The following is a 27,742-nucleotide window of genomic DNA, read 5'->3' on the forward strand; positions in this document are numbered from 1 at the left end:
ACCCACAGCCGCCCCCGCACACAGCAGGCTGGCCCCTGCCCGGCCCCCAGTGCCCAGGCAGAGGCTGGGGTCGCTCTGCCCAGGGGGTCCTGCCCTAGCACCTGCTGTGTGAGTAAGGTTCTCATGTGCCACGAGTGACATTGTCCAAGTGTCTTCATATGATCGGGAATGGTTCTTTATTTACCTGATAGTTTTTCCTGGTTTTGAAGAGGAACTTTGTTTCATTTCTCCACATTGTTTCTTTCTCCAAAATGCTGTTTTTATTCATTTGGCCCACATTTCCTGAGCTCCTGCTGTGTACCAGTAACATCTAAAATTTCCTGGAAGGCTTGGTTGAGAGACATACAGAGGGATGAACTGGATTCGTGTTGAGTGAAAGGGACACCCGGTTGGCTGGTTCCTTCCCCCCTTTAACTCTTCACTCGGGTGCCATGTGCTCTCAGCGAGGCCTGTCCCCGTCCCCACCACCTCCTCCCCCAGCACTCCTGGTACCATAGCAGTTATCATCTCTGTTACAGTAAATAATTTGCTCATCTTATTTTTTTTTATTTTCTGTCTTCCTCTGACAGTATATCAACACCATGAAGGCAGTGCTTTTCATCTGTATTATATTCTGTTACCCGAATACCTACAGTAATGGATGAATGCATGCATGAATGGATGAATGCATGAATGGTGACTGAGGAGAAATCACGCTGCTGGTTCCACTTAAGTTCAGCACGTTGCCTCCTGTGCCAGGTCCTGGGGTGAATCAGGGAGACACGTTCCCCATGCACAGCGCCTGCCGTCTGACGTGGTGGCTCCTAACTGGTGTGCTAACCAGGCACACCGGGGAGCTTGTCACAATGCAGACTGTAGACACTGCAGCGTGGACAGCTCTGCCACGGGGCCCAGAAGTCTATATCCATAACTCTTCCGGAACCGGCCGGCCATGGACAGCACTTTAAGAAGTAGACTCTAGATTGAGAAAAAAGTTGCTACACAAACTGAAAGCCAAACACCTAAAAACAGAAGCCCAGCTCTTAACTGGTGGTTTCCAAAATGGCAGGTGCGTATACCAGTGCCTGCACAGTGATAGTCAGTGGAGATCGGGAAGAAAATCATGAAGCTTCTGTTCATTTGCATTTTTCAGCAAAAAAGAGAAAAACTGACTTGTACCTTTTGATGTACAGATCAACACCGGTACCTTCACATGGCCCACATGTCACCCAGTCACTCATCACCTATGCGGTCTCCTAAGGGAAGAAGGGGCTCCTCCCGCAAAGGCACTGACGGGGACTCCTCCCCCTTCCCTTTGCCTCTGCCGCCTTGTGCCTTACTGGCATCTCCATATGCCCAGTTCAGTGGATGTTAAATTATCGTAAACATAACATCTTATATTATCTTAAATGATGGCCTAGTTACAGTATTAAAAAGATGTCAGGGGCCATGAACCTCTGTTGTAGGTTCACTAGCTATCTTCTGCTAAAGAGTTGCCAAATTTAACTTCTTTTTAGAAAAAATAGACTTCAAATCTGCTTACCTGTAATGACACACAGCCTTCAGTGTTAAGGTACTATGCAAATATTTTTGAATAAGCAATTTGTCTCTTCAAGATAATGGTGACATTTTAATAATGAGTGAAAATAAGAGCTTTTTCAAAAAATTCATGCTATGGAAAGAACATTTTTGAACTGGAATATTTGGAAATGTTTCATCTATTTGCAATGTTCTTGCCAAAGACAATCTGAGTGCATCACTCATTTACAGCTCTCACAGCACACCAAAAGACTGTGGAAACTGAACTTTCTAACTTGGTTACTCATCTTCCAAATGAAGAGATAAAGTCAGGTTTGAATCCATTTTTTAAAGTATGGAACTGTAAGATCCTCCAATTAAATTTTAAGAAGCGCTGGATGACGGTTAGTTTTATGTGTCACCCTGACCGGGCTAAGGGAGGCCCAGGCAGCTGGTAAAACGTTGTCTCTGGGTGTGTCTGTGAGGGTGTTTCCGAAAGTGGTTGGCACTTGAATCAGTAAAGATCTAAAAAGATCTGCCCATGTGGGCAGGCGTCATCCAATCCTTGAGGGCCGCCATCGCCTCCCTTCCTCCCCTGGGCCCCCCTCCCTCCTCCTGTGCCTGCTCCCAGTTCTCAGACCTTGGCGCTTGGTCTGAATCATACCACTGGCTTTCATTTCAGGGTGTCTCACCTCCACAGTCACGTGGGCCAGTGATAAATCTCCTCTTACTTGGCCATGTCCATCCTGGTGGTTCTGTTCCTCTGTGGTACCCTGACTAATACAAGCTGATTAACATTAAGGAAGACAGAAATTTTACTAACCAAATTTTAACAAAAACCTTGGCATAATAGATGGATTCCAAAGTGAATACCGTACTTTAGCAAGGGCAGCCAAAAACGGCCTTCTTCCGCTCAGACCTGTATCTCTTGTGAGGTAGCTTTTTCTGGAGGGTCGTTCACCAAAACTGACTATCACAAAGTATTTTAACCAAGATTTTCAAGAGGTAAAGAAATTGGGGGGAGGGTGTAGCTCAGTGGTAGAGCACATGCCTAGCATGCACGAGGTCCTGGGTTCAATCCCCAGCACCTCTCTTAAAAAACAAATAAATAAATAAATCTAATTACCCCCACCCTCCAAAAATCCACAAGTAACACCACCACCAACGAAGTAATAAAATTTTTTAATTGAAAGAAAAAGAATAGAAAGCAATTTAAAAAGAAGTGAAGAATCTTAGTCAATCACATTATTACTGTTAAACATACATTTTTAGGAAAAGCGAAGAATACCATAATAAATCACTATAAAACTGGTTTAAATATAGCTTATTTCATCTCTCTCATTTAAAAATTCTACTGTGAATATCTTTTCTAATGTACATAATAGATTAATATAAGTGATACACGCATATGCTTTGTAAATAAATAAATAGTGTCAGAAGTCAAGCCCCTTGATTTTGACTGGGAAAGAAAGAAAATTGAGAGATTCCTGCTCTAGACCCGTGGCTCCTGAGTACAGATCCAGCTGGTGCTATCGCTTAGCCGTGCTGAGAGTCCTAGTGCTGGCTCTCAGCGCACAGGGAATTCCGGAGTTCTCACAGACACACCTGTCAGCAGGTGCAGCTCAGGGAGACACAGGCCTTACCCTGTCCTTATGAATGGGGGAGTTCTCCTGAATTCCTCTAGTTAAACTGATGCTTTAGTATCTTCTAGACCATTGAATTTCACTGAGAACTGTGCCTATTCCACCCTGGTCCTCCTACTGTGTTCTTGTAACTTGGATACATCATGCACATTTTCTAGGTGATACTGATGATGAAAAGGTAATTCCTTTGAAACATTGAGTTTTAGGAATATTACGCATCTTGTAACTTCCTTAGAGATGGTTGAGATGCTACAGATGATGGAATTGCACCTTTATTTCCTCCTGAGGCCTGTGGAAGGTGGGGTAAAATACCCAAGCTCACCCAGCATTCAGCAGCATTGCTGAGACCAGTTCCCGCGGCCCCTGCTTCCAACCTGGAGTCATCCTCCTTCTCCTCCCTCTCCTTGCAGAGTCCTGGAGAGGAACTTCTCACTGCTCCCACACTCACTGCTTCCCCTCCTTCCTGACGCCACTTCGTTATCAGGTCACTTACAGGGAAGAAAGAAACAAGCTCTTGCACTCCCTGTAGCCCTGCTGGAAGATGCAGTCAGGACAGCAGAGCTCCTTGGAGGGCCTGGCGCAGGGGCGGCAGGGTCTGCATGCCGGCTCCTGGGGGAGTCTTCCTGCGGTCCTGGGAAGCACGCAGTCCCGAACCAGTGAGCTCTGGGCCTCTCTCCCTGGCTCTGCCCACGTGTGCCTTTTGACCCTGCTTCTCTCTGCTCCTTTGGCAGGCCCTTACTGACTGACATCTTTTGCTTTTGAAATATACTGAACGTACAAGGGGTATAGTCAGATGTCACCAACCTGGACACCACCTGGTCCTCAAAAACTGTGCTAACCTCTGCCCAGAGGCATTCATGTTACATTTAGGGTTTGCCCCCTGCACAGTTGTTGGGTGCACATCAGAATTATTCCCAATCGTTGATAAGCTTGATTTCTGCAAAGGGAGACTGGAAATAACTGTCCCCTTACCCACCATCTTAGGGATCCTGATGCTTGAGCATCTTTTTTCTGTGCCGTTGCTTCAGTAAATCAAGAGTTTGGGCTTTTCTTCTCCTGCTGCTGTTCTTAGCTGTTTTGACGGCCCCTCGAGTTTATCTTCTATAGTGTTTGCCGCAAATTGTGTTGAAGAGATACGAAGGGATGAAGCTGAGAAGTATCAGATGTTGCACAAAATCGTCAGCCCTGAATCTGCCCCTCGTCGTGCTGTGGGTTGGGGCTGTTTGTGACTGGGCTCTCTCTGGCCTTTCCTTGCAGTTTCTGTTGTGGTACAAACGCCTGGTTCATCTCTTCCCTCTTGTCCCTCTATAACAACAGCAATAAAAATAGAGAGTATTTCAAATTATTCCACTTAAAAGTAAACAGTGTATGATGCTTACATGCTTTGAGCTGTCTTTGGGGAAAAGTACCAAGTAGGAAAATTTGAAAAAGGCAGAAAAGTGACTGGAATGGTTAAAGTTGTTATTCATAAATTCAGGAAAATGGTAAACCCTTTACCCTCATCTTTCCAGCCAATATCTGGAGAAATCCTGCCATATTTTCTCATAAAGGTTCTAAATGAATGTGTGTATTATATATTCCACTTATGACAGGATCCACTGAGAAGGATGTCAACTGTTAATTTCAGATCAGCTACTTAAATTTCTCTCATTGATAACATCTGGTTTAAGCTCTCTTACTTGAACTTCCTTACACTTCAGTCCTAGAGACTAAGCAGCTACGCAGGAAACACTATGTGAAATAGCACTGAACAAAAGCTAAAATTTCAGAATATACATATTTAGGACTTATTCAAAAGAAACTGACCTCTGATTAAACAAGGGAGATGAGATTTCATTATCACAGAAGTAACAGTTTGGTGCCCTAAAGGATTTCATTGGAGGGTTTAGTGTGTGTGTGTTGTTGTTATTGTTGTTGTTAAAATTATAGTCATTTTCTACCAACCATCCCTTTTGCTATAGGAAGGCAAACAATGGAGTATGGATAGTATGAGCATTCTGTTTCCTTCCTCTCCTCTTTTCTCGTCTTCTTCGTTCATTCATTTCTTCCTTCCTTTTTAAAAAAAAAAAAAGAATTTAATTATGAGCTTCTTGAAAACAGATAATGTAGAAAAGTATCGACAAAGGCTTGGTGAATGAATCCAAAGCTTTGGGTGGTGAACAGTTGGTTGCATTTCCCAGATACCCACCTGTTGATTGAGTTGGTGGGAAAATACACAGATGAGCAAGTTTGCAAGAATGTTTAGCTATAAGAAGGTTGAATGTGAGTTAGTTTTGAGTAGGTAGTGGGATATCCAAGAGGAGATGTCCAGAAGGCACCTGGGAATGTGTGTCTAGAGCTCAGAGGAGAGATGTGGACCAGAGACATAGATTTAGAAATCTTGGAATATGGGTACTAATTGTAGTTGAGAAAATGTAGGTAATTTCAGAAATGATACATCGGGGAGATCAGAGGAGGGCTGAGGAGGGAATCACAGGACAGAACAATCAGGGCAGGAAGAAGGAGCCCGTGGAGAAGACTCAGAATGTGGGAAAACCATGAGAAGAGAGAGTTACATTTTAATTTTTTATTTTTACTTTTAAATTTTTATTAATTTTTATTTTTTTAATGTAACATTGGTTTATACCCTATAAGTTTCACATGTGCAACATTGTATTTCTACTTCTGTGTATACTAGAGTGTCACCACCAAAAATTTAGTTTCCATCTGTCAACGTCCTGTTGACCCCCTTTACCCATTTCACCCTCCTCTGCCTCTTCTCCTGGAAACCACTAATCTGGTCTCTGTGTCTACCTGTTGGTTTGATTTGTTTGTTCTGTTCATTTATTTTGTTTGTTGTCTTCCCCATTCAAGTGATATCATACAGTACTCATCTTTCTCCCTCTGACTTATTTCACTTAGTGCACTACCCTTAAGGTATATCCACGTTGTCACAAATGACAAGATTTTGTCCTTTTTATGACTGAGTAGTATTCCATTATATATATACATACATATATATATGTATATAGTTATACACCACATCAGAAAATAGAATTAGAATTGCCCAAGTGTAGATCATCCCAAGAACATGGAAATGGCTAGTGACACATGTTGTAGAGAGATCAGCTGACATTAAAAATAAACAAGTAACTCTGTTGAAAGTTGCTGAGATATTTAGGGAGCACATTGAAGGGGAAATAAAGTGATCTTTCAGACTGAAAAGTGACGTGTGAAGAAAACAGACAAGAGACAAGCAAGAAGATTGTAGATGATTGAGGAGTGGATGGAGAGAGTATGGAATCTAGGGCTGAAAATGAATCAACTAGTGTTGACAGCAAAGGGAAAATTAATTGCAAATCCATAGATCCTGTAGCATTTCCCAACCAAATCCTTACTAAAGTAATACATCCAATTCTTTATTCTTAATTTTGAGATGTGAAACATTGTAAGGTATTACTGGAAGACATATAAACTGATTATTTAAAAGATAACACTACCAAAAAAAATCAAGGCTTTATACATGGAACTATGATTATTGAGCCCAAAAAGTAAGCTGAGAATTAATTACCAGCATTCTTCATACTTGCGTGAGTTCATATAAGGGAGACCAGCCACTGTTGTGTGCAGCCAAAAGAAGTTTGAAGATAGAGATGGATTCCAGTCCTAGCTGTACCCTTACTATCTCCATGACTTTGGCCTAACCTGTTTCTTCACTTATTAAATGGTGATGAGTTTGTTGTGAAAATTCTGTACAAGATAATGCTTGTAAAGTGCCTAGATGGCCGAGCACCAGTCAGTGATCACTGATGTTCTCTGGACTTTCTGTAAGAGACAAGCACAGCTGAATGGCCTGGACTGCATTTGGGGCGTATTTAAGCTGTGGAGGTTTTTTCTTTACATTTAGGGTTTTAATTAATGCCTCGTAAATAAGCAACTTCTTAGTTTTCAGTTTTCATTGACATAGTGAACTTCCTAAGTAATTTAGTGATACAGTGTATTGTTTTGGGTGATATTTTAAAATTAAAATTAAAAATAGCTTTTTATGTAGTTGTATATATACAGCTAAAGTTTGAAGGTTCTAGGCATCATTGATTATTAAATAGTGCCATCTAGAAAAAGAAGTCACATTTTCATAGTTGATGCGAGCTCTCAGAATAACAAAATCTTTCCTCACTGCTGCACTGCTTCTCTCCATGACCCTCCCCCACCACACAAACTAGTTAACAACCACTCTTCTTTCTGATTGCTGTTCCATTGTCACTTCCTCTGGAAAGCCCTCCCTGATCTCCCTGATGAAAAAAAAAATCCTCTTATTATGCACTTTCATAGTGCCATATACTTCCTTTTCTAAGCACTCAGCACAGACACAGTCTTACATTAATGTGTGTGATTATTTGATTGTCTCATCCTCTAGGTCCTTAAGGGTAGAGTCATGACTATTGTGTCACCATTGTACTCCTGGTATCTAGCACAGTGCCTGATACCTAGGAAGTCTTTGGATGGAAGGATTCATGGGTGGATGGATGGATGGATGGATGGATGGATGGATGGATTCATGGGTGGATGGATGGAAGGAAGAATTCATGAGTGGATGGATGGATGGATTCATGCATACATGGATGGACAGATGGAAGGATTCATGGGTAGATGGGTGGGTGGTTGGATGGAAGGATGGGTGGATGGATGGTTGGACTCATGGATTCATGGATGGATGGATGGAAGGAATCGTGGGTGGTTGGATGGATGGATGGGTGGGTGGATGGATTCATGGGTGGATGGATGGAAGAATTCATGAGTGGGTGGGATGGAAGGATTCGTGGGTGGATGGATGGGTGGGTGGATGGATTCGTGGGTGGGTGGATGGATTCGTGGGTGGGTGGATGGAAGAATAAGTAGATGGATGGATAGACTCATGGATGGATGGATGGATGGAAGGATTCATGGGTGGTTGGACGGATGGATAGATAGATGGGTGGGTGAATGGAAGGATTCATGGGTAGATGGATGGATGAATTTGTGGATGGATGGATGGGAGGATTCATGAGTGGATGGATGGATGGAGACAGAAGAATGTTTCTTTCCGTACTATCTTCACCCTAGGTCTGGGCTGTCTTCCTGCTGCTTGGATTGCTCTTTCTGCCCCTCTTCTGCTGGCAACACTTCCCAACCTTCCTCCCCATCCAGCTTAAATAGCACCTCTTGGTTTTAAAATGGCATGCAGCTTCTCACAGTTTCCTAGTAAAACTCCTATGAAGACCCAAACAAACAAAAACAACATCACACCACAAAAATAAAATAAAGTCAGACAACCTACTGCCTGCAAGGAGTTCAACTCAATTAGGAAAAGTTAATTATATTGCCTATATTTTTCTTTATAAAGCAGAGGACCATCCACATCCACTCAGCCAGCTGCTCCTTTATGAAATAACCCATCAAACAGGGGTGATCAGGTAGTCATGGCCAACCCATGTGCCCTCTGCTTACTAACCTCCCCCGTTGAAACAAGCTACCTCTGTGACTACTCACGACTTGTTTCCATTTTTGTTACCTGAATTGTAACCATGAGAGTACATATTGGATGCAGGGAGTTAGGATTCTGTTCATCCAGTAAAACTTGGAGACCACACATGTCGCCAGCTAGCCTTTTTGGAGCTTCTTTCTAAAATGGGCGTCAAGGCAGCATCGTTGGCGTCATACTGAGGAAAGGATGTGTGTGGGCATTTAAGACGTGCCTTCTCTCTGAGCCTTCCATTAGTTATGTGTACGTGCAGGTCAGATATATCTTCACCCTACTTCTCTGCAACTATTTCTTTAATAGTCAGACTCTGGTGAGCTCTTCGGTTTACCTAGTTCACAGACAGTCATTGAGCACATACCATGTACCACACACTTTGGAAGAGACAGAGAGGATACAAACGGAGATCTGGACATGGCTCAGCCCTCAGTGAACTTACACTCTACATAGAAGACAGACATGTACACAGGTAACCATAATGTAAGGCAAGAAGGGATAAATGCAGAATTAACCTAAAATGAGCCTGCTGTCGGAATGGAGGTGGCAGAGTGATGTGGAAATTCACAAAAGCCTTTGTGTAGGAGAAGCGTTTAAACTAAGAATGAGGAGGAGTCCAGGAAGTAGAGTAATGAATAGACACCCCTGATCCGAGGGAGCGTGTGACCTTATGTCTGGAGATTCAGGGAACGTCCTTAGATAGTTGTGAATGAAATGTAGGGTGCATAGTGGGTGGTGTGAGTTGTACTTTAGGGCCCAGGTTGTGGAGGTCCTTAAATATCGTGCTAAGAAATAGGGACTTTATTCGATTGGCAACGGAGACTTGATTCAGAACTAAAGAAGGGGACTAAAAACAATCAGGCCCATGTATTTGGAAGGTAATTCTGGTGGCATTCATCATACGTATGGATCAGAGGGGAATGAGATTAGAGACGTGATATGGTCAAGGCAAAAATTAAGACAGGCCTGAACTACAGTGAGGGTCCTGGTGACAGAGCAGTGTGCTCCTGCCCCAGAGTCACTGAGGAGGCAGGGAGGCAGAGAGATAGACCTCGCCCAGCCCCAGATGTTTCGTGTCCTGGGACCGGAGTTCTAAGAAGTGGTCTGAAATGATAATACCGGGGACGGAGGCTTGGGAGTTTTTGTGGAGAGATGAATATAAAAAGAACTGGACAAGAGGATTGAAATTGAGGGTCTATTTCAAAGGTCACAAAGAGTTACTGTCAGTTATATAAGGTTCCCTTTGTGTGTGGGGTAGGTGGATGGGTAGATATGTGAGTTTGTAGTGAAATCCTATAGTTGGTGCCATTTAAGACTTCTAAGTGACCTTCAAAGTTCAGCTTGATGGCATCGGAACTTGCAGATCTTCGAAGGCCTATGTGAAAAGATCTAGTCCTACATGGGGCCAAAAAGGTAGTCTAAATAAAGTAAGCCTGACAGTGTACGACAGGCTTTTGCTAAAAGAGTAACAAGTTCAGCCAGAATTGTATTCTTCATACCTGTTTAACCTACAATATATGTGATGTGATGAGTACAAAATCTAATCCAAGAAGGATATGAAATACTTCTTATCTTTTATACTAAGTAGAATTTTAAAATTAAGCTTTGTTTTTAATTTAGTGCACAGAAGTATAAATAAGAAATCAGAAAATGGTCCCTACCTGTGAGCTCATTGTAGCAATAACTCCCATTGATGGAGGGATGGGCGTGGAGTGATAACGGCACTGATAAGGGAATGACAGCTGTGTAGCAACATGCAAAGTGGAAAAACGAAATCTCTGGGGATGGAGGGATAAAGTAGGGACTTGGCATTAACAGATACACACTACTACATGTAAAATGCATAAATAACAAAGTCCTACTGTACAGCACAGGGAACTATATTCAGTATCTTGTAATAACCTATAATAGAAAAGACTATATATGTGTGTGTATAAATGTATATATGTGTGTATAAATGTATATGTGTGTATGTATATAAAGCCGAATCATGCTGTACACCAGAAACTAACACAACATTGTAAATCAACTCTACTTCAACTAAAAAAAGTCTCTGTCCAGTCCTCTTTGACCTGCGTCCATCCTTTTCTTCTAGGGAAAAAAAAAGTGTGTGTGTTTGTGTGTATGCATTTACCAGTAGATATCAAATTTCTTGTTTTCAACAGCTTGACTAAGATATAATTTACACACAGTAAAAATCCACTCATTTAAAGCATACAGTTCAGTGGTTTTTAGTATATTTGCAGAGTTGTGCAGCGACCACCATAATCTAATTTAAAAACATGTTCAGTATCCCCCAAAAGAGCCCTTGTACCCATTAGCTGTCGTCCCCTACCTTTCTCCCCTCCCGTAAAACTCCTCCCGCCCCCCACCTAGGTGAACACTAATCTAACTCCTGTCCCTGTGGATTTGCCTATTCTAGATATTCTGTGTAAATGGGATCATACAGTATGTGGCGGTGTGGATGCTGGTGGCTGGCTTCCTTAAGTTAGCGTAATGTTTTTGAGGTCCGTCCATGCTGTAGCATGTATTGGTACTTCATTCATTTTTATTGCCAAATCATAGGCATACCACATTGGAGTATCAGTGCATCAATTGGTAGGCATTTGGGTTGTTTGCACTCTGTAGTTGTTATGAATAATGCTGCCGTGAACATTTCCTGTGCACGTTTTTGTGTGGACACATTTTTGTTTTGTTTTGTTTTTAATTGAAGTACCATCAGTTACAAGGTGTCAATTTCTGGTGCACAGCACAGTGTCCCAGTCGTGCATATGCATACATGTATTCATTTTCATGTTCTTTTTCATTAAAGGTTATTACAAGATATTGAACATAGTTCCCTGTGTCATACAGCAGAAACTTCTTTTAATCTGTTTTTATTTGTAGTGGCTAACGTTTGTAAATCTCAAACTCCCAAATTTATCCCATCCCACCCACTTTCCCTGGTAACCATAAGATTGTTTACCATGTCTATGAGTCTGTTTCTGTTTTGTAGATGAATTCACAGTGTCCTTTTTTTTTTTCTATTTCTTTTTCTTCTTTTTTTTTTAATTCCATATATGAGTGATATTTTTCTTTCTCTTTCTGGGTTACTTCACTCAGAACGACGATCTGTAGTGGATAGGTGTTTTTATTTCTCCTGGATGTATACCTAGCAGTGGAATTGCTTGGTCATATGGAAACTCTACATTCACCATTTTGAGGAACTGTCAAAAACTGTTTTGCAAAATGGCTGCACCATTTTACATTCCCACCAGCAGTGTATGAGGAGGGTTGCAGATTTTTCCACATACTCGCCAACACTTGGTATATCTGTCTTTTTTATTATAGCCATTCTAATGGATGTGAAATGGTATCTCATTGTGGTTTGGGTTTGCATTTCCCTGATGACTAATTATGTTGAACATCTTTTCATGTGCTTATGGGTCATTTGTACTTGTTTTTTGGGGAAATGGTTCTTGGGGTCCTTTGCTCATGTTTAATTGGGGTGTCATTTTATTGTAGAATTATGAGTTCTTTGTGCATTCTGGATACAAGATTCTTATCTGACTTATGATTTACAAATATTTTTTCTCTTCTGTCTGTTCACCTTCTTAATGGTGTCCCGCTGAAGCCCAAATGTTTTTAATTTTGATGAAGCCTCACTTACCAGTCTTTTATCACTTGTACTTTTGGTGTCCTATCTAAGAAGGCGTTGCCTAACCCAAGATCACAAAGATTTATTCCTGTATTTCCTTCTGAAAGTTTGATGGTTTAGCTCTTCCATTTAGGTCTGTTCCTTTCATTCTTTTCCATTTGGACATCAGTTTTGTTGAAAAGACTGTTTGTTGAAAAGACTGTTCTTACCCCATTGAATTGTCTTGCCCCTTTGTCAAAATTTAACCATAAATGTGAGGGTTTATTTCTGAACTCTGTATTCCGTTGAGCTATATGTCTGTCCTTCATGCTAGTACCATACTGTCTTGATTACTTTGTAGTAAGTTTTGAAATCAGGACTTAGGAATCCATGAACTCTGTTTATCTTTTTCAAGGTAATTTTAGCTGTTCTGAGTCAGATGCAGTCCTGTATGAATTTTAAGATCGTCTTGTCAATGTCTGCAAAGTATGAAAAATTATACTTTGTATGCTGTTTTATACATTACTTTTTCTCCATTTGTTTAATAAGTCATCTCTCTTAAGGATGTTTTAAATGCAGTGTCCATCAGGAAATAAGAGCTCTGTGCTTCCACACAGAATAACTGCTAGAAAGGGCCTCCAAAGATTCCCCTTAACCCGGGTGGGATGATTACCAAGGCCTTCTCTTTCTTCTTTCTGAATCACTACCAAGTTGTATGCAGTCCTGTTTCTTCTCATTGCTACAATTTCCCAACAAAGGGGACCTGGAGCCCCGACGAAATGATTTGCTTCTTCAGAAAAATGACCTCAGAAGAGAGGTATTTTCTTGAAGCATTTCTGGCTACAGACCAAGAAAGTTCAGCTACCTTTGAAAAAAAAGTGGTGAGTGGACAGCCCCACTTACAGAGCTCCCATCTCCAAATCTGGCTTCTATCACCTGCCCCGCAGCGATGGATACCATCTCAGAGAATGTAGCACAGAGAGAGTGGGCCCTCCAGACGTGGACGGCTCACTCCGCTGCCCTTGCATTCAGTGGGAGCATCCCCCTTCACCTCCCTCTTCCCCCCCCACCTCACATCTCCTACATTCAGGTAAGGCACTGGACACTCCAAGAGCAAAACTTCAACATCTGGATGCTCCCTACTCCCAAATATTATTTCTGTCTGGGGCTGCTGCTCATCTGGTGTTACAGCTATACCAATGGTTAAGATGCTGAAATAGTTCTGTATCAGTAGGTAAAGAAATCCAGCATCTGAGGGGTTAAGGCCCGGCACAGCAGGGGCTCTCTCCAGCATTTCCCTCTGCCTCCCCAAACTACCCTGATGGCTAGCTGCCTTCCTTCACCAGAGTGGTTGCTTTAGATGTTAACTGTCACCCCTGCGTAGTTATTCAGCAGAAGAGTTAATAAACTAACCCAGTGGTACCCATAAAACTCCATATTCCCAAGAGGAAAGCTATTATCCAAAACCACCATTCAGGTTCCTGAGAAGAGGCCCCCAAATAGTCTATGGATGGAATTCAGGGGAGTCTTAAGAACTTGAATGAGAAAAATTTACATCTTTAGTTTCACTAAGCCCTTACTAAAATTGATTATTTTCTTCAACTATGGACGAAGACAGCAAACAGCAGTAACATTAGCAGCCTCTGAAACATTGTCACCGACAGCAGCACAGACACTTTATATCACATAATAGCCGATGAAGACGTCTTGAAATACCATTTATATTCATCACTGCTTCTAAATTATAGTAATGATGAGACCAGCCACTATATCCTATTTAATACATTAATAAAAAAGCACATTTCACTATGTTATCAATTTGCTCAGTATTTTGATTACTGTATTTCAGTATAATTGTTTTCCTTTATAACCCTATGTATTTTATTTTAGGTATTTAAAAATTTCTTCTGAAAAGGGGGCCAAATTCATTCCCATAAGGCAGAGTGGCGCCCATGGTGCAGGGATGGCTAAGAACCACTCACACAGATGCTGTGTGAGCCTTCGGGGGTGTACCCGTTGTCTCACTGGGTGTTTGAGGGGGCTTTGCTTTTACCAATGAGCTGGGCCAAAGGCTGTTGATTAAAAGGAAAATATTTTATGCCATCTTTGCTCTTTCAAGAAGTTCGTACCTGATGTCCGTGTTCTTTTTTATAATGACAATGAAGTCTAGGATAAAGCCATCAGGAAGGCACGAGTCCATCTGTAACACTCTTCTCAGTGGCTTCTGGGTCTCACTTGACACACTTTCTTAAGCAGACACTGGTCTCACTCAGGAAAATGTAGCTCTAACCTGAATTGTCCATGTTGGCCTTCTGTTTTCTCTCTTCACTTGGACATTTCACAGTTCAGTACTGATGCTTCATGGTTATTCTAGAAAGTATCACAAAAATGAGTGTGTAAGTGAATGCCCTTAGTAATAAAAGTGGATTTATATAATAAATGAATTTTTAATTGCAAGATGTTTTATCGTTGAAGTTACCCCCAAAATTGCATTAGAACTATGACTATGCAGAGCCTTCATTCTCCAGGCCCCGGTGTGCAGCTCAGCTTTTTAGAACAGCAGGTCACGAAGAGGGAAGAAGAGATGGTGGAATTCGTCACACCAGGGTTCGCAGTCCCATGGGGTCACATAGACTTACTCTTGAGGATTCAGAAATCCTAAAGCCATTCTGTAAATTGCTTCTATTTTGATGATAATATATTTAAACTTACTTCAACGTTTCTAAAATGAAAAATTTACCATGGTAATTTTTGTAGCAGAAATTTTCATTTCTTAAGTCCATTTCCCAAATTGGAATATTTAAGAATGTGTTTTGAGAGTGCCTCTTCCCTTTTTTTTTTTTTTCTTTTCTGTCCTTCCTTGAATGTTGGGAACCTTCCTCTTAGAAAAACAGAGATGGGTTTCCACATGTCTTTAAACCTCCCCAACCTGCACACGTTCAAGGAAGGAAAAAGGTGAAGAGTTCAGCGCTGCCGAACAGAGCTACCTAGTGATCTAAAAGGAGTATCTTGAAGCCCAGGATTAATAACCAACAGAATGTGTAAACATAAACTGCTCCCCGTGTTTATTTATATACATACATATATATTGGGGGGCACGCTAATCTGGCATCTCCCTGCATGCTGAATTCAAAATGTAAATACATCAGAAAAAGGAAAACATTTTATTTCTCTTTCGGTGTCCTGTTTATTGTATGAAGCTACAGTCGAGCATAATGCACAGGTGGTTTAAAATGCTTCTCAGCCATCTGAGATCTCGGCTTGCCAGGGCAGGGATGGGGATGTCACGTTAGGGAATTGGGCTTATTCAGTATGTAAAATGAGGCTGGCCTGGGTTCAGGGGTTTTGTCTGTGTCTTTACCAGTTAACAGTTTTTGCTTCCTTTTTTTATTTTTAAGGTCTTTTAAATTTTCTCTTTTTTCCAAGTCTTAATCTGTAGGTAAAGAGGTTGGAATTACCTAAATTTTTCTGTCAGTTGCACTAAGATTCTTAATACCTAATATTTGTAAGGTATGTTTACTATCAGAATATATAGGAATTTTTAGTTTTAGACCAGAGGTCATTTTAATCTTGGTACTGAAATAAAATCACAATTTACAACCTTGTTACACAAAGAGTTGTTTCCCTTTTTTTGGTGAAGATCTATGTTAACGTGAATAATGCTTTGTATCCACATTTTGGATTTTGTAATATTGTAAAAAATCAAACTAGATTTTGTTTCCAAGTCTGATGTTTTTTTAACTTATTTCATACAAAGTACTTGACATTTAATTCATGGTATGAGTTGTTTAAGAAAAAAGAAAAATGGTTTAGGTAGGGAAGGTAAGGCTTGATACACTATTACATGTAAATATGTATAGTAAAATGAGTATTGTCTCAGTAGCAAGTAACAAAAAGGAAATCAACTCTTGGATAAATGATGAAGGAAATAAAATGCAGATCTAGATTTGACAGCAATATCTAGATAATACCATTTATTTTATATATATATATATTTTTAAGGGAATGTTTTGAACATTTTGGACTATACTGTCTGCCTTTTTGATCCACTGTGTTACTCCATCTAATTTTAATGAAGAGGGCAGGATGTGGCGATAAGAAACAGAAATGTTGAGACCTTTGCGGACCCTCTAGCAATCAGTGAATATCAGATCACAAATTTCCCCAGCTTTAATTACAGGCAAAAGAAAAGACAAAATTAGCATTTTAATATAGAAATATCTTCGGCTTTAGGAGAATTATGATAAATCTAATGTTGCCTAGTGAACCAAAGAGGGGCTATTACCACAAACTGTCTCCTTAGAAATATTTGTTTAAATAAAGGCAACAATACTTCATCCTTATCTTTTTGGGATAATTATCGCTATTTCAGGCTGTTCTTTGTTCCAGGTTTAAAATACCTTTAGTTTAGGGAAAAAAAGAAAAAGTAATTGGCAGTGTGTGTTTTCTATAAAACTACAAGAAGGGGAAAATGCTGTTTGCTTGGCACTAACAAGATAATTATTTTAGGGAGAGTTTTTGCTCCGCAGCCCGGGTTCGCTGGTGCCATGGCATCATCCTTGCACTTGGATGCATTTTGGTTACCTCGTTTCCGCTACAGCGCATGAAACTAGCTCCTCTTCCAGGGCTGAGGTTTGCCCACCTGTCTCCCCTAAAACACCTGCAACATATGTTTGCATAACCCTGTAATGCTTCGCCTTTGGGGTCCTGAGAAATTCCCCCAGAGCTTTCTGCTTATAAACAGCTGAGCAATTCGTTTTTCTAATGACGGTTGCTTTTCCCCCAGCATTGAGGCAATAACATATTCACTAAAATCAGAGCCTCATTTTTCATCAAAGAGAAACATTCGACATATTTTTACAGTGCTGTTTCTCCTTCTGAGCCTTATTTTTTCCCCTTTTCTGATCTGGCATGCTAAAAATTAAGAGTTGGTACCAAGATATTAAGGAAGGAAAACAAGGTAATTCTTCACCTGTCAAATGTTTTCTTCACGCCCAACATATATTTATACTGTAAGTAGAAATCAACCTTTTCTGTTAAACAAGAGCTACAGGAACTTTGTATCAGTTTCATTTAATGTAAAAAGTGTGACCAATAAAATATAAAAATAATAATTTGGACATATTGTAGGAAAGAACTTTATTGTAACCTCATAGGCTGGCAAACAAGTGTGCATTAATAGTATGTGGTTTTACAATTATTAAAAAATGTATGTATATACTCCTCTTCTGAGAAAGAAGACAGTTTTTCTCCCCACATGTGAGATCCAGTGTGCATGATATATTTTCCTAAATATGTGTATTTGCTTTTTTAAAAAAATAATGTTTGATAAAATCTACCCTCAATGTATATGTTATCAGAAGTCTGCAACAGCGCCTTCTCTACCTGTCTGTTATCCGGGATTTTAAGTTTTCGTTCCGTCAAACTGCTGTCAGAGGTCTGATTGTCAGTGCTCGGTGGTATCGGAAGGTGATGATAGCTCCCATTTTGCAGAGTTTTTATGAAGTGCCCAGCACTGTGCTGTGCACCTAGTGTTCAGTGTCCCCTTGAATCCTTAGCGCGGTTTTGCAGATGCGGAAACTCAGGCTGGGAGTGTGACAGACTCCTCCCAGCGGCTCAGCTGGCAGTGGATGGGCCAGATCTGGACCTGAGCCTCCCTGACCTCTGACCCCTGGCTTCCCGGGCCAGGCAGCCTGTGCCTCTAAAGCAGATGTTACGTTTGCCTGGTCCGGTTTTTTGTTTGTTTTTTGGAGGTTTTGTTGTTGTTGTTTCCTTTCATTTATTGTTTTTTTAATTGAAGTATGGTCAGTTACAGTGTGTCAGTTTCTGGTGTGCAGCACGATGTCCCAGTCATGAGGATACATGTATATATTTTAATATTTTTCATTAAAGGTTATCACAAGGTATTGAATATAATTCCCTGTGCTATACAGACAAAATTTGTTTTTTATCTATTTGTATATACAGTGGTTGGTCCCTTTGTTTTTAACATAAAGCTTTAACTCTTCTTCGGCTCCTACTGAGACATTCAGAAATTAGAGCTGGCATCACTGGAATGGCTTTTGTTTTGCTCCTCTCGGTTCTGCATGTGTTTACAAATAAAGAGGCCTTGGAAAGGCACTGAGTGGTTCAAAGCAGGATAAGGACCTCAGACTCCTGTCTTTCTGGAGCAATTCAGAAGGAGATAACCATTCTCAGGTGAGGGACCAGCGTCAGGGGACCAGTCTAGGAAGTACTGTTTGTGATGACCTCCATGGGATGTGTTTGGTTCCACTAGGCTCAGAACAAGGAAAGCTATCACGTTCCATCTTGTGGTTAATTGTGCTTCTTGTAGCATCTGGTAGGTGGTTGTACTTAGCGGTGGGTTAGCACTGAAATATTTGTATACCACCACCACAAAGGGGATTCCAACTCAAAATACTGAAACATCACCACGCGGGTGAGGGTGGCAGGAAGGAGGATTATATGCAGATCTACAGATTTCCTTTACAGAGTAGAGCAGAAGGGAGTTGTCCACCGTCAAAATCACACTCGTAAGGGGCAGAGTGTCTGACCTGACATTATGTTAAAGGGCAGCTTTAGACCTCAGAAGGAAGCACGTTACCTGTAACAGAGAGGTGAGGTTTCAATTAGCTTTGTCCCTACGATTGATCGCTGTCATTTAAGCACTTGTAAATTGATTTGATCACACCAAATTAACAACAGCATTTTGGAAATTCAGAAATACAACAAAAGTTTGGTTTGGTTCTCTTTTTCCATATAGTTCCCTCTCAGACACTCGTTTCTACCATTATCTCTTCTGCTTCCGTAAGTCATTTTGTCCACAAGGCTTTAGGATGCCTCCCCAAATTTCTGCCCATCTATGCCATGGGTGGGAGTTTCAACATTCTTCTTATATTGTCATAAAATGAAAAGCTGAAGAGAGAGACTTAAGAAGAGCTCCAGTAGCTTGTTAACAGAGAAGAATTGAGTGGTACTTAGGAAGTTAATTAGCTGCAGTCTCACGGAAGATTTATTTCAGGTCCATCCAGGTTGGTTTAGGAAAGGCATGGTCAACCCCGGATGGATTGAATTTGTAATTTCTGCATGTTCGTGTATGGTTATATAGACTTCTCAGGCTGTAAAACATAATTGATATTCCTCTGTACACAGACTAGCGTCGGTTAGGGTATGATTACCATTTTGTTATCTTTCCAAAGAAAAATTCTCCAAAACAAAACTTTTTTTAATCTACATTGGTTTGGAAAAGCTATTATATAATGTTTGAAATCCTGACTGTGTGAAAATGGGTTTAAAATACTAATTGTTCCAGTCTTTTGCAAAGACATAATATTTGTCAACACATGTCCTACACAGTGAGAACTTACAGCTGTCATGGGGTCTGGTCTTTCTTACATATGTGTAGAATACACATTTGTATGTGTAGAATTCTAGTGGCTCTTACATTTTAGAGGGTATTTCAGATCTACAAAAATTAAAAATCAAAGCATATTTCTGTAAAATTTTATTTGGGGAAAAATCCTTTAAAATAGGAAAAGCAAGTATCCCTGTCTTTTTAAAATGTTTCAATTGCATAAGATTAGAATTCTGCTCATTTGATCTCATCCCTCTTAGGAAACACTGCTATTATCATTCTGGTCCATAGGTGTGTGAGAAGCTAGTGCTCCAAAATTTTTTGACTTTTTAAAGCCTTATTCAGAAGAGACAAAACTAACTTAATTAAAAGAGAAGAATTATAGATGAATTAAAGAACTGTCAGGAGTGAATCTTAATGTAGAAAAGCATTTGTGCCTTTTGTAAATTCGTGTCTGTGCCTTGATTTCTAGGGCCACATATTTATTGGTTTACAGGCCCATCAGACATTGAGTTTGGTGCTGTTCATGGCAGTAGCCACAGCCATGTGTGGCTACCGAGCACCTGAAGTGTGACCGGTCCACACTGAGTTGTGCTGTCGGAGTAAAAGATACACTGGATTTCAAACACTTTTTCCAAAAGAAAAAATATAAAATATCTCAATATTTTTTATATTTGATTACATGTTAAAATCATAATATTTGGGATATACTCAGTTAAACAAAATATTGTTCCATTTAATTTCACTCAGCTTTTTTCCTTTTTTTTTTTTTTTTTAACGTGGTTGTTGGACAGTGTAAATTACGCGTGAAGCTTGCGTTTGTGAGCCGCGCGACACCTCTCCCGGCCAGGGCTCGTCTGCATCATCTGTCTGTGTCCACGTACTTACCATCATCTCAGATAGAAAACCCTGTTGAATACCTTTCAGCTGTCACTTCTGAATTTATTTCCTTACATTTCAAATACAGTTTTTCAACATTATATTTCAATTTTTTTTTCCCCATCCTGGTACACCGGCACTTTAAACTACCTCTCCCTTTACTACCAGGAACTCTCCTAGGAATTTCAATAGGCCGCAGTGAAAGCGATACTTGAGCCTCATTCATATGTTCCAGTTAGATCATTATTCCTAATAATGGCTTTAAGCGCTTAGATAGATCAGCACTTGTCTCTTGAATTGCTTGTCATTTCTCTATAAAGATGTTTCCAGAAATTGCTCTATGCATTCCCTTCTTTCATTGTTCCGAACACAAGGTAACGTAATCCTTTATTAATTTGTTTAAAGTCAGAGAAGAAAAGCCTTTGTATTAGCGAAAGCAAAATGTTTCCAGGCACTGAGAAGAAAGAGCAAAGTTCGTCACGAGTGATAGTCCTACGACAGTTCATTTTTAACGTAAATCATGAATGCGCCGTCAGTCTGCCAGTGGCTTTGACCTCTGTTTCATGCTTCCGTTATGCTCGGGTCCGGGTTGCCATCAGACACCACAAGGAAGCCTACGCAGCTCCTAGGCAGAGGGAAGTTGCGCTGTTAGACTTAGCAGTATGGTAGTCATGGAAGCATCAGTTATCTTCATCAAGGCAATTCAGATGTGATTATTGCAGAACTGTGTTGAATACCAAACCAGTGGAGTAGTAGCTGGAGCTAAATCAAGGGATTGTCATTTTTGTCAGATGATTAGGGCTGACTTGGAAGAGATACGAAAGGGTTGAGCTGTGTAAATATTCTCTTTTCAGCAGAAAAAGAAAAGGTCCATCATGGCATTAAGATGCAGCTTGTTAGCTTGATGAATTTCAAACTATTTAACCTTAGCAATTATACACCCCCACCAACATGCAAGTGTGTCAGTGTCTTGGGGATTATGTCTCCAAGGAGTGATATCCAAGCATACTGGTAACTTTCTATTAAGAGAAAATGTAGCTTTCTGTGTCAGATCTCAAAGGACAGGGAGTGCTCTGGTTCAAATTATTAACTTGAATTATATGTTCAGGTAAACATTGCAATACATTTACTTCTCAGTCTTTAAAAACTTTTTTAAACGAAATATATATATAATTTAACATTTTGGAGATGATGGTATTCATTTAAGTTATGCTATTAATGTGTTGTTATCAACTAGAAATACCTTTGATTAATTTTTGTTTGCCTGAGGGACTTGAAACATTTAAAGAGACACATTAAATAATAGCAACGTATTTAAATAGATACACCCAACCTTATGATTCAAGGACATTTCAGCACATTGCTCAATAATATTAAATGCCAGAGAGTACAGTGAATTTGCTGCTTTTATGAAAATGTGCACTGGTCAGTTTGCTTTTGTATTGTGGTGATACCCTGCTAATATTTCCACTACCTGGGCACTTATTAAACTCGTATATAAGAATAGATGACATAGAAATTACTAACTTTAAAAGAATTGATGAATTCTGAAATAATACGTTCATTTTAGAAGAAAGACTCGGTGTGCCATCTAGCGGGCATATTTAGCATTCTGGTTATCAAAAACTGTATTCCATACCTTGTAATGGTCTGTAATGAAAAGGATATATATGTGTCTGTATGTATGTATGTGTGTGTGTAAATGAATCACTATGCTGTACACCAGAAATTAACACAACATGGTAAATCGACTATACTTTAATTAAAAAAAAAAAAGAATGGAAAAAAAAACTGATTATTGCTCTTCTCCAAAATGCAGCTTTTTTGACATTTTGTGTCTCCTAGCCCTTAAGCATAGCTTGTGCTGGTGTTACATCTCATATAATATTTCAGTTTTATTGTAATTTTACCTGATTGTCTTTGGAGTGGCATATTGAAAGTGATCAAAATTATCAAAAAGAAATCTAATGAAAGGAATAAATCTATGTAAACTATGAGACAAGTAAAAGTAAAATATATTAAAACAATTTCACTGTTTAATCAGACTAAAATCAGTTAAGACAAAACTTCAATAAGCACATTGATTATTGAACTTCATTATTTTACATGTTTTTCTGAAAGAATATAGAAACAATTGTTTCAGCCTTTTATATGTTAATGTATGATTTAAATAGCCTTATATATTTTAATTTATTGCTTTTTTTCTCTAGAGAAATCCAAGACCAGTGACTTATCAATTCCATCCAAATTTAGATTATTACAAAGCACGAGGAGCAGACCTCATGAATAAAAGCCGGTAAGTCCTCTTTCTCTGATGAAGGTTATAAGTCACTAAGATATTCTTGGAGATCATTAGGAAATTTTACACATTTGCTGAAAATAATTTTCTAGATTTTAGCATATCAGTGGTTAATGCATGTAATGAATCTTTGTTAAATAAATTATCCCAGTTTTTTTAAAGGCATGGGAAAAAGATATACGTTGATGTCAGTGGTAAGATGAAAAATTAAGTGAATAGAAGAGTGCTTGTTACGGTTTGAAGTTTGACAACTTCATCTTTCTAACACTAATAAACCTGAATAAATCGTGCCTACTCATATAATCTCTTTCTAGATCCTTGCTGTTGATTGAAAAGAGGCAGTTCTGTAATATATCCTTAACTTATTTCAGTAGCAAAATTGAAATTGGGTTTCCCAACTGTCTTTAGAACTACACAATATGCTTATAAATGCATCTTGTGTGCGCGTTTGTGATTACATACATAGACATTTTAAGGGTCACTGTAGGAATAAAAAAACATTAAAATCGTACTTTTAAAAGAAATGAACACTGGCATAAAGGGTTGATGAACAGTTTTGTTCTTTCATAATACTGTACTCAGCTGTCTCAAGAGTTAACTTGTCAAACCAGAACCATCTCCAATGAGAACGTAATTTCAAAGTTTGCTGTGGAGACTAAAATGTTAGTCGTGATCAGTGCTGCAAGTTGTCTGAATTGTCCTCCTTCGGCGTTTTGCCTGTGTGCTAGCTTTTCTTCAGTAGAATTCCAATGACCTAAACATCCATTGATGGAATACATGTACAGATGTGTTCTGCTCTGACTTGGAGAGTCAAGAGAAGATGTAATTCCCAACACACAGAAACTCACAGTCTAAAAGGTGAGAAGACTTTGATAAGAAAGCAGCTAAATTTAAACTTGTAATTTGAACACTGTTTCAGTGTAACGTTATTTTTAAATTACCCATCCTTGATTGAAGTCTGTCTCACATTTTGATGAACTGCGTAATTATGAGACCAGTTCTATAGCCCACGAGGCTTCTCTGAAGCTCTTTTCTGTTTATTCATTTTGTCTGATTCTTGTTTTACAAATAAGAGTTTATTCCCGATAGTCACTTTGTTCATTTAATTTAACACATTTGTCCTGAATGCCAGACTCGCACTATTGCAGGCATTGGAGACACTCAGTGAACCAGCCAGACAAGACTCCCTGTCTGCAGGAATCTCACAGTCTGGTCACTTGTATTTCCTCCCCATCATGTCGAATATTTAGTTTTGATAGGTTTAAAAGAGCAGTGTATTTATTTTAGATACTTTCTTTATACCAGATCTTTCTAGCTAGAGTCCCTTCTCTCCCCTAATCTCCAGCCCACGCCCCCCCACCCACCACCACCACCACCATCACCACCAGATTAGTTTTCACATAATAACCAACGAACTCTCAGCTTGTAGCAGATGGTACCACAACCCCACTTAAACCCCTCCGAAGGCTTCCTCCTAATACCTCTGATAATCCAGCCCCTCCCCTGGCCCCTCCCTTAGCTCTTTGACCTCACCTCCTTCACCCCTCCTTCTCCTCCCTCCCTCTAGAGCTTGCCTGGGGCCATTGCACTTCCCTCTTCTCCCCCCTCCTGAATGCCTCTTCCTTTGCCCCTTCAAGACTTGTGGCTCAGTCCCAGTATCATCTCACTGAAGCCTCTCGACCTCCCTCAGGCTGCTTCCTGGGCACTCTCTGTGCCATCAGCCCACCCCATCGTTTTGCATAGCATTCAGTACTCCCCCAAGCACCCACTTTCTCTCTCTCCCCAACTTCCCCCCTGAAGTGTAAGCGCCTGAGAGCAGGTCCTTGTCTAACTCACCATTAAGGACACCTGGAATAGTGCTGGCTGGTGTGGGGAAGTTACTTCATAAATATTTGTTGTATGTGCGCATGATTATTTATCTTTTTACATTTTTCAACACCTACTGTTTTTTTTTTTTCAAAAAAGGAAATAGACTGTACCCTTTGCTTTCTCTCCTTCACATTTTATCTTTCTTCCAATTAGCTTTCTGTCCCTGCATTTTTCTTCTCAAAAATGCTGGTTCTGTTTTATATATTTCCTTGTAAGCACATTGAGATTCTTCTACACAGTGTCATTGTGATGGTTGGAAGGAAGGGTTCCCATCGTCCGTCACTGTTGGGATTTTAAAGCTTAAAACTGAAACTGAACCAAATGAAGTGTAGGATGTGAAGACATCACAGGCAGGTGGGTTCGTAGATAGTGCTGTGAAACTTGACAAATCTTTTGAAAAGATACACACTTGTAACCGTAACAAACACCAGAATAAATTCTGAGTTGATCAAAGTTCACTCAAACAAGCAAACCTCAAAATAATACACAAGTGTCTATCTGACTTCTAGGCACTAGACTCTTTGACCTTAAAAGTAACAGGAAATATCACAAAGGGAAGGGCCGGTGGATTTTAAGCAGATACGTGAGGAATAAACCGAATCAAAAAGCAAACAGAAAAGTGGGGAAGTGTTTGTAGTAGAAGTGCCTGACAATAGCTCATTGCTGTCTAAGAAGTTACGCAGTTCTTAGAGGGTCTCCGTCGGGTTCTCGGCTCTCAGTCCCCTTGTGACTGAAGGGGCATGATTTGTACCTTCAGTCTGACCTCTTCCCCAGACCTCCAGACTCGAATGTTCCCACCTCCACACTCTGTCACTCCCCCATGTGTCTCCATCACAGAGTACGTCATGACCCAGCTAACTCAGCCTTAGAATCGCCCTTGATTCCTCTTTCCCCATCACATCACACGTCGGGTCCATCAGCACATCCTGTCCAGACTGTGTCCAGAAGTAAGTCTCTTTCCTCCTCTCTCTGCACCGCCCAGCCCGAGCCTCCAGGGTCCTGGGTCACCTCACACCCACAGTCCCCTGTCCGCCCCGTGCCTCCTCACATGCCCTTTCCACCCGGCAGCCGGATTGATGCAAGTCCTCATCACATCACTACTGCTCAGGGCCCTTCAGTGACTTCCCAGGAAATCTGGGATAAAATCCAGAGCCTTTCCAGGGTTCTGCAGGGCAGGCCCTACGTGACCCGGCCCCCGCCTCTCCAACCCTGTCTGCTCCCACTGCTCCCCTCTCTGGTCCGCCAGACTCCCGCCACGCTGGCCTGTGACCAGTCCTCAGGCGCGCGCACGTACGTTCCCACGCCGGGAGCACTGAGCCTGCTTTTCCCTGTACCGGCTTCTTCCCCACGAATCCGCGTGACACACCTCTTAAGTCTATTTTCAAAGATCATCTCTTCCCGGAACCTCCCTCTGCTGCCCCACTTTACTCTGTCCCTTCGCTTTGCTTTGTTACTGTGTTTGTTTTTTTCATAGCACTTCTTATTGCCTGAAATGGTAGTTTTAGCTTTTTAAAAAACTTTATTCAATTATTTGCATGTTTTTATTGTTTGTTGCTTGCATTGAAATGTCAACTCTGCACATTTGTCTTGTTAACTGTTGTATCCTCAGCACCTGAAATAGTGCCTGGAGTGTAGTAGGCACTCAATGAAAGAAGGGTTGCAAACAGCAAATGAACATTTAGAAAGCTGTCCACATTCATAATTAGTCAAAGAAGTGCAAATTAAAACACCTCCGAAGTACCATTTTTCACCTTTCACATTTAGCAAATTAAAAATAAAAGCCAGAGGTGAGTAAGTCCTAGAGACCTACCCCATTGCCTTGTGCCCATAGTTAATAATACTGTTATGTACTTAAAATTTGCTAAGAGAGTAGATCTTATGTTAAGTGTTCTTATCACAAAAATTAAAATAATAATAATAAAGAGAGCAGGAGGGGGCTTTCGGAGGTGATGGGTAGGTTTAAGGCGTAGATCTCGGTGATGGTTTCATGGATGTATGCTTACCTCCAGACCCATCAAGTTGTGCACATGAAATGTGTACAGCTGTGGTACATCCATCATACCTCAGTAAAGTGGTTTAGAATGAATGAACGAATGAATGAATGAACAAGCTAGCAAAAGTGCATGGACACCCTTAGTCGCCAAATGAGGGAGTGTAAATTGAGGCAAGCTTGGTAGATAATCCTGCCAAATATTACTTCCAATTCTACATGTAGCCTTTATAAATACCACATTATTCACTGCTTTATCCGTGATCAAAAAACTATTGTAGCTTCAAAACTGTTGGTAAAGTCCCCGTTTCACTATTGAATGCCTACCGTGCTTTTACCAGGCTGGACCCTTCAGGCATAAAATTAGCCTCACAACTACTTGCTTAGCTCTTTAGAAGCTATTGAAGAGTTATGCAGTGGGGCTGTCACTGAGTAGCAAGACAGGTAGTGGGGCTGGTCCAGAGGGAAAATACTTCCCCCTGGGGGAACCCCCAGCAGTGATCAGGAAGTAGAGGGCAGACAGGAGCCAGACAGACACCTGGGAAGCAGGGAGCTGATACTCGCTACATCTCCAACAGTGGGCTTCTATTTGTGTTGCTTATCCAAATCAGGGATGAGGAAGCAGGGATGACATGTGATTTCATGGATAAGAATATCTCGAGAAATCAAGAAGCCTGATTTCTCTCCTCTGCTTTACCATGGATTGCTATAATTAAGTCTTTAAAAGCAAGTGCCTAGGTATTTTAGTGGTAGATTTTCCATTACGTGTGTGGGTAATACGCACTGTGCTCTGATTTTTACTTACTTACTTGCAAATTTCTTTTTAAAAATGGGAATTGACATTTTCTTAGTCGTTCAGCTTTGGAGCTCAGAACAACAATTTAACACTCAAATCGTGTTCCAATTTTGTCCTTAAATAACCACAAATTGCTGCTATAAAAAAATAAGCACATCTAAATTGTGACCAGTCTTCAGAAAGACCCATCTGATTTAATTAGGAGTCTGTGACTGCTGAAATGCCCAGTTGAGTGGTCATGGATCAGAATTTCGTAGTTTTTAAATACTGCAATCTCTTATATTAAGAATAGAGTCACATACCTT

The 27,742-nt window shown here is 40.4% G+C and overlaps 1 protein-coding gene across 7 annotated transcripts in view; it reads left to right on the forward strand.

Annotated features, from left to right (window-relative positions):
- TBC1D5 (TBC1 domain family member 5) overlaps nucleotides 1-27,742 on the forward strand; it is a 498,574-nt gene that overhangs the window by 389,112 nt on the left and 81,720 nt on the right. For all 7 annotated transcript variants that reach the window (XM_032488852.1, XM_032488869.1, XM_032488856.1 and 4 more), the window contains one exon: nucleotides 22,694-22,779. In XM_032488852.1, the coding sequence (XP_032344743.1) occupies nucleotides 22,694-22,779 (86 nt within the window). The remainder of the gene's footprint in view (nucleotides 1-22,693; nucleotides 22,780-27,742) is intronic.

Source organism: Camelus ferus, chromosome 1 (genome assembly GCF_009834535.1).
Source record: "Camelus ferus isolate YT-003-E chromosome 1, BCGSAC_Cfer_1.0, whole genome shotgun sequence".
In the NCBI taxonomy this organism is placed as follows: Eukaryota; Metazoa; Chordata; class Mammalia; order Artiodactyla; family Camelidae; genus Camelus; species Camelus ferus.